The 7,870-nt window shown below is 37.0% G+C and overlaps 2 protein-coding genes across 2 annotated transcripts; one reads left to right on the forward strand and one right to left on the reverse strand.

The window, feature by feature from the left end:
* On the reverse strand, positions 1 to 3,206 carry rpl28 (ribosomal protein L28). The gene is made up of 5 exons (XM_030150955.1): positions 3,184 to 3,206; positions 2,643 to 2,730; positions 1,612 to 1,735; positions 248 to 366; positions 1 to 141 (listed from the first exon to the last, which is right to left on the reverse strand). The coding sequence occupies exons 2-5, from the start codon at positions 2,721 to 2,723 to the stop codon at positions 52 to 54; spliced, it is 414 nt and encodes a 137-aa protein (XP_030006815.1). The 5' UTR covers positions 2,724 to 2,730; positions 3,184 to 3,206; the 3' UTR covers positions 1 to 51.
* A 247-nt stretch (positions 3,207 to 3,453) lies between these two features.
* On the forward strand, positions 3,454 to 7,255 carry LOC115430810 (uncharacterized). The gene is made up of 6 exons (XM_030151047.1): positions 3,454 to 3,825; positions 3,942 to 4,056; positions 4,150 to 4,262; positions 4,580 to 4,679; positions 4,839 to 4,960; positions 6,708 to 7,255. The coding sequence occupies exons 1-6, from the start codon at positions 3,735 to 3,737 to the stop codon at positions 6,809 to 6,811; spliced, it is 645 nt and encodes a 214-aa protein (XP_030006907.1). The 5' UTR covers positions 3,454 to 3,734; the 3' UTR covers positions 6,812 to 7,255.
* Positions 7,256 to 7,870: the final 615 nt, after the last annotated feature.

A 7,870-nucleotide genomic window follows, 5' to 3' on the forward strand; every position in this document is an offset into this window, starting at 1 on the left:
TTTTTTTTTTCCAAACAAAAAGCTTTTATTTTTATTATATTGTGTATCCATTTATGCGGTCTTGGCAGCCCTGGTGCGCTTCTTTTTGACCACAACAGGCTTCTGGCTCTTCAGGATGGCACTGGCACGACGCAGAGCCGCCTGGAGAAACAAACACACACGTCATGTAGCTGAAGCCTTTGAAACACACAAATCCTGAACAAACATACAAAGTGTGCTGTTGTTTCAGAGTGTACATTAAACTCACCATGCGAAGGTCCTTCCTGTACTTGTTCTTGCGAATGATGTGCCTCAGGCTGTTGAGGGTGGCACGGGAGTTCTTGTTAATGGTGATCTTGTCGTAAGAGGTGGCAGGTTTGTGCTGGCCTGTGCAACAAAACAACAAAGTCAGTTGAATGACATAAAACAGCCTCAAAAATCCAACAGCAGGGGCTAAAAATACACACGCACTACAGTTCATGTTTCACGTTTGATCAGAGTAGGTAAAGATACATCAAAACCATCCCCACTTACAAAGCTAAATAAAATTCTAAATTTAAGATGTAACGACACAAGTTACACTTTTACTATAATCTATCTATGCACATGCTGTATGTCCATAAACAAAGACAAATATTTAGAAGCTGGGTTTCTGATGGTTATGGGTGAGGTCAACACAAATACAGGATGAATTACCGGTGTAACGATAAACCGCGGTAAAATTCCTGACGGTTAGTATTAGCGTTTAAATTCTAATTATCATGATAACCGTGTTTGATTACCGCACTATCAACACAAACTTGTTATGGAAAATGGTCAAACAATGGCTATAAGGTGCCATCTTTAATGCACACTTGTATGTTTGATGTTTACATGTGGATATGGATTTTGGATTTGTTTTATTTGTATTTGCTATTATGCAAACTGTTGACTGTCATAGCTGTAATGGCAACATATCTGATGTAAGCAGATGTTTGAAGAAAGGGGCAGGTATAATAAGTTTTCTTCATCCTGCTCCTTTCCAATCATTTAGATTGGAATGAATAAATAAATGAAAATGTTAATATTTGAATGTTTGTGGGGGTTTTTTTTTTTTTTTTTTCAAAATATAACTTGGTTAAATTATTTCAGGTTGGACATAAGTACTTCTTGAACATTTCGAGCACATTTCAACAATACCGTGATAATAATGATAACCGTGATATGAAGTTTTCACATCGTTACATCCCTATTGTGTATGTTAGGTAGACACAATTTACACTTCTACTGCTTTAATAAATTCAACAATATAAGATCATACTATTTTAAACACTTGCACTTGTAACCTTAACAGCACCTTCTACTCAATATGACCAGTACGACTTCTCAAACAGAATGAAATAGAAATAACTGACTGGTACCTTCCATAGTCAAGGTAAATAAAGGCATTGGTCACTATGAGATAAAGAAAATACTTATGTATGTTCAGTATATTTTCTCCATTTCAGCCCTTAGGCTTTCATATAAGTACAGGTCAGATTAGGTCTTGATGTTTTTTACTTGTGATGACCACACAGTAAACATGTAGTTGTCACTCAACATATAAAGTCACTTCTTTTACAAACAGACAAGATTTTAGACAACAGTGATTACCTCTACGCTTCTTCAGCACGATGACGACACCTTTGCCATCAGCTGCTGGCTGCACACCTACAGTCTTCTTGTGAACCAAACCATTGAAGCGGAAAGAGTTCTTGGACTTCAGGTTGTTGGGCTCCTGTTAGATAGTTGATTAAACTTTGATTACTTTGCTGAAACACTGGCGCTTGTGAATATTATCACCACTGATTAAAAAATATGCACATTTATGTAGATATGGCATTTATGGGACAGAACCCTCTGATAACACTGGTCAACAACAAATTTATTGTTTAAGTTTTTTGAGCTGATTTAGGATAATTTTGGTGTGCTGAATCCAAAAATCACATTAATTTTGCTCAATCAGGTCAACTTTCTGAACTATGCTACATATTGGCTTTCTAACATTTTTGCTTACATTTATGGGCATTTTCACATCATATGATACAAAATTCTTTCATATTTCTAGCTATAAACGAGTTCTGAAGATTTTACTTTTGCCAATTTGTGATTAATGTTTTTTTTTTTAATATTACAGGTGAATGAAATGGCTTGGACTAGAAGATCTTGCAAAAATAAGCCTGACGTATTCTGCTACATCTGTGGTGAATACACCATTGTACCTAACAGGAGTCAAGTGATCAAATGATTTTTTTTTCTTAAAACCAATTTTGGGTGAGAACTATATAAAAAAATCAACTGATAAAGTCACAAAAATGTAATCAATTTTGTGAGAAGATCAAATTGTTCAAAATCAAATTAGCAAAAAAAACCTGACCTGATTGAGAAAAACAGATGTCATTTTTGGATTTAGCGGTGCAAAATGGTCCTAATTCAGTTGAAAAAACCTAAACAACTTGCAAAAACATTTTTTTGTAACCCAGTGTTATTGGTGGAGTGTGACACAGGTTATGTTTTGGTATCAGATGGTTGGTTAGGATACAGATCAGACTTAAGTTGTACACTGACTGAAGATCAGCTCCAGTCCTGTTGTTGCCATGTTAAGTCTGTCATGTCTGGCTTTCAGTCAGATGCGATGTACTTACAGTGCTGTAGGTCTGTCCGTTCCTCTTGATGAGGAAGCTGGAGCAGTTCCTAATGATCATCCACTGCAAATGGGACGACATGATGAACCTGGAATAATAAAAAAAAAAAGAGACCAAGGCTGAAGTGAGACAGAGCGGCTAATCTTACAGATGCTACTTAAACGTGTTCATTCACGCTACTGGTTCAGCTTCCGGCTTGATAAAACTTTAACTGTTACAGAACTGTGTTACAAAATACAGCATAGTGTGTTAGCTTTGCACTGATATCCATCCAAATGTGTGATTAGATGTTTAATTAGAGCTAGCTTGAGTTAGCTTCACGGCTCAATACATCGGATCACCACGACAAGGCCTCATCAGACGGACATGCTCGCACTATTTTACTCTATTTTCACAAAGTACAGGGACATCCACTACGATGTCAGATGCATAATAACTGTAACAATCAAAATATCACTCTTAATGAGACTAAAAAAAAGTAGAACTAGGTGAGAAATGTACTTTGATAACCGGCTATTGGCAGGCGAAGCGACCACGTTACCTTTTAGCGGAGGAAAGGACCGAAGAGACCGGAAACCGCTTTACGAAACCTCTATCACAAATCCGTCCGCGAATATAATACACCTTTCTAAAATATTCGACAGTAACACCACATCTATACAGATTTAAAGGACAGATAACAATTACATAATGTCATTACATTAATTATTTACAGTTAATTCACATTTTATTAATCAGGAATGTTATTTTTGTGTAGTACTAGTTCCCCGTAAATCCAGCGGATGAATATGTCGTCATTGAGCCCAGTGAACGTCTGACGTCATTCTTGCGCGCCCCGTGTTTACAGACAGTTTAGTGCCAGCTGATTTAACCTCAAACGCACGATAAAATGTTGGAATTTAACATGAGGATCTCAGTGACAAGTATAAAATAAATAAATTGGAGACTGGGTGGAAAACCTGTTTTTATGGACGCTGTCTTATTGTGGGTTTTGTGTTTTGTTTGGATGCGATGTGACTGGAAGATCCTAACATCAGGCTTATCATCTTATTTTAAAGTTCCAAACTGTGCTTTAATGTGACGCATTAAAATATGGATGACGAGGAGGATCTGGAGTCACTTGGTGAGCAGCTGTATAGTCAGATTTATGCCAAACACAAAGACAGTGCTGGAAAGCTCACAGGTAAGGACACCTGCATGACTTAAAAAAAAAAAATTAAAACCTCTTTTTCCTTTTTAGAGAAAGAAGTAGTCAATGTCATTACCAACAGTTACCAGTCCTCTCTCTTTCTGTTTGAGGTATGTTGCTGGAGTTACCAGGACCTGTCCTTAGTCAGATGTTACAGGATGAAGGCATGCTGACTGCAGCGGTGGACAAAGCCCAGAGAGCCCTGCATCCTGCTCAGGATCCCAGGTACAGGACAGGGACCCGCAGACACTGCCCATCGTTATATACATGATATATTCACATGTATAGTGATTACTTACACGATTGCACATATTTCAGCATGGTAACATGTAGGGATGAAGATGATGCATCTGTGTCTTCTGACTCACTGGGGGAGCAGCTGTTTGAGCTGGTGGACGTCTACAACACTGGCCACTCACAGAAGATCACAGGTCAGAAAACAACCATCTGACATTTAACACTCACTGGGATTATGTGAAACCTGACAAAAGGGGAATGTGTTTATGTGAACATTACGGCATCAGCTTTGAACTGTGTATCAGTTGATGCAGTAATGCAGTAAAAAAAAAAAAGGGCAAATACAAGTGACCCCACATGAACCTGTGCAATTCCCTAAAATGTTTAGTTGTCAAGTGTACTGTTTAATTTTTTTTTAAAGAAATGGTTATACTACTTGAACCAGTGACAGACACAAGTGCATTTATGAAGGACTGGTGTGCAATAACTCTGCCAACTTGCTGTTTTACAGGAATGCTCCTGGAGCAGCACAAAGAGACCATTTTAAACCTTCTCTCTGATTCAAAACTGCTGGAGGAGCAGGTGAACGTGGCTCTAAAGACACTCAAAGAGTATGTCACTTATCCGTGTTCATTTCATTTTCTGTGTCACAGTGCATCTTCTATTTTCAGTAGTAGTATAATTTATAAAATAAACAGCTAAGAACCAGTGTTAAACATAAAATGAAGATTAAAGGACTTGTTTATAAAACTGTACTTGTGTGTTTTCAGGCAGAATATGGAGGAGACTGATGTCAGTGACTCATCAGATGTTGATGACACAGAGAAGCTCGGAGAGAAGCTCTTTTTATTGGTGGAGCAGCTGGATCCACATCACGCAAATGGCATTACAGGTAAGACCTGTCATTTCAGTCATTTTCTTAAGCCCTGTTCACACAAGGCAAGTATAATCTGTGGACCTCAGGTGATTTGGAGATTAACTCCCCATGTCTGTGTTGCATTCACACAAAATAAGTGAAATCTGTTTCTGTATTCTTCAATTCTGATGTCCAGATCAGATCAGATTCACCACTTACACTTAACTGTTTAAAAAAACAGAAAAAAATATTCCTTACTGTAGTTGTTATGCTTTGTCATCTGTCTCATCATTTTTTCAGATATTGATTCTCTGAAAAATTGAAGCTGTTTCAGTGAGCATCATTGCTGTATTGCCTAAAACACCTAAAACACTTCTAAAACTTTGATATGTCTTCGCCAGTGCAGCCTGCATCATCCTCAACCAGGAAACAGGCTGAATGAATGTGCAGAGGAAACAAAAAAAGTTGCAAATCCCATTAAATTACAAAGATGTTGATTCACACAGGACCCTGTGTTCACCAAAATACGGTGGGTCATTTGCACAAATTTTTACTTTATAAATGACAGACGTGGCTGATTCACACAGGATTAAGATCACAAATGACCTCCATAGTTAACATGATCATCACCAGAGGTCCACAGGTTATACTAGTCTTGTGCAAGTAGAGCTTTAGACGTCATATGGTTTGACATTTGTGCCTTTTTCACAGTTAGTAGAAAATACCAATTATACTCAAGCTTCATAAACAGGTCTGGGAGGTAAAAATGTTGCAAAATTAAAATGATCATTTCAGTCGATAAAGGTAAAGGCTAATCTGTTTCTCATCCTGAATCAAAGTTGAAGAAACCTGACAAGGTATTTAGGCCAACGGTTTTAATTATGAGTGAAAGAGATGAAAACAATGTAAAAGGATGAAAATTTGACAATGCAACATATGATGATAACAATGCAAAGAGATAGAACGTAGTAAGACAAACTCACCTGTACGCTCTGATTTTGTACTAATATTTCTCCTTTTTTAGTCACCAAGTTAACATTGATGTAAAATACAATATTTAAATTTAAATCTAAATTTATATAAATACATATTCCTTTTTTCTCTTTATATTTGTTGTTTTTACAAGTTTATATTTTCAGCCTGTCTTCCCCACACTTTATTTTTGTATTTTTTCGGCTACAATTTGTGTAATTACTGCATGGAGGGATAAATAAAGTCTTATCTTATCTTATCTTATCTTATCTTATCTTATCTTATCTTATCTTATCTTATCTTATCTTATCTTATCTTATCTTATATTCATTCAATCATTCAAGCTTTATTAAGGACACAAAAACTAGGTCCATAAGATAAGATAAAAACATACACAATAAAAAAGAAAAGAAATAGCATAAATCCATATGTTACTTACACATAAAGGCTCGATCGCCAGTGAGACCCCATCTTAAGCTTAGCTTAGCTTACTTGTAATTTTTAAACTGTTCTTTGTGGTCAGAACATGACAAACACCAAACAGCAGAAATTTTTTTTCACACAAATAGAGCTAGAACACTCAAAAGAATTATGATTACAACTGGTTTCAGCATTTCTATATCCTTGATTAAATTAAGTAAAACATTTAAATATTTTGCTGACAGTCTAAACAGAAAAAAACCCAAAGGTAATAGAAAAATGTATGTGACTGTGACATAAAAATCTATCAGATAATGATGGTTTTCTCACCCATCTCTGTTGTAACATTTCCCTCTGGTTCATGTCCATCTGTCTGCCGTGGTGTTTGTAGGTATGCTACTGGAGATGGATCCAGCCGCTCTCCGACAGCTGCTCAGTGACCACACCATGCTGGAGGTCGCTGTTCAAAAAGCACGAGCAGCGCTGGGGACTTAGAACTTTGGAACAAAGTTGTGCCGGGCCAAAATAACTGAATAAATGACTGCCTGGATATGGTAACACAGTGCTGCAGGATAAACCTTTCTCTGTGTTTTATACTGATCCTCCTGAACTGACGAGGGTCTCATTTTGACTGGACCAAGTGTAAAGAACTCTAATAAGAGTCTTTATATTGTTTCCAGTTGGTTTTTGCTGATTATCAAAGTCTTTATCAGATCATATATGGACTGAACACAAGTGCCACTGTTACCAGTTTTGTATTAAACATGCACAAAATGAACTCATCATCAGTTGATAAAACTGTTTACCAGTGACGGAGGATTCACACATGAAGACGTGTTGCCAACGGTCATGCTCTAAATCGCATTGTTTCTTTTGATTTTTAATGTGACTGTAATTCTGTGAAGTGTCATCGCTAACATAAACTATTTTCAAAATCAACTGCGGAAGCTTATAATTGCATGGAGAGATGTCAGATGTAGTTTTATCCTCATAAACTGACAAAATGTCAACTTCTGTCTATACAAGACAGGGTGTCCACCAAGTCTCTTTACAGTTTAAAAAATGTAATACAAAAGCAATTCATGAGATGTGATAATCAGATTTGTTCTATGTTCCCAGTGGTTATCAAAGATTTTAACATTACATTTTGGGATCATGCTCAATCGAATCATTGTTCCATTTTTCACTTCACTTTAATGAGATCAATTAGTGCAAATGTTTACTCTGACCTTTTTTCACTGAATATGTGTCACCACAACTGGATGAGCTTCAACCATCATTTTCCAGGCAGATGGTGCACCACCACATTGGGTTCTGCATGTTCGTGGGTTCTAAATTAGAATCAGAATCTTTTTTTTACCTCCATCAGGAGGTATATGATCACTTTGCTTTGTTTGTGTGTTTGTTAGCAACTTTACGGGAAAACTATTCCACCCATCTTTACCAAATCTTCCCCACAGATAGGCCTAGGCCCTGGACCAACCCATTAAATTTTGGGCCAAGTAGGCCAAAGTTCAAGGTCACAGCAAGGTCACAACATCTACAATTTTCCTA

This window comes from Sphaeramia orbicularis, chromosome 12 (genome assembly GCF_902148855.1).
Source record: "Sphaeramia orbicularis chromosome 12, fSphaOr1.1, whole genome shotgun sequence".
Taxonomy (NCBI): domain Eukaryota; kingdom Metazoa; phylum Chordata; class Actinopteri; order Kurtiformes; family Apogonidae; genus Sphaeramia; species Sphaeramia orbicularis.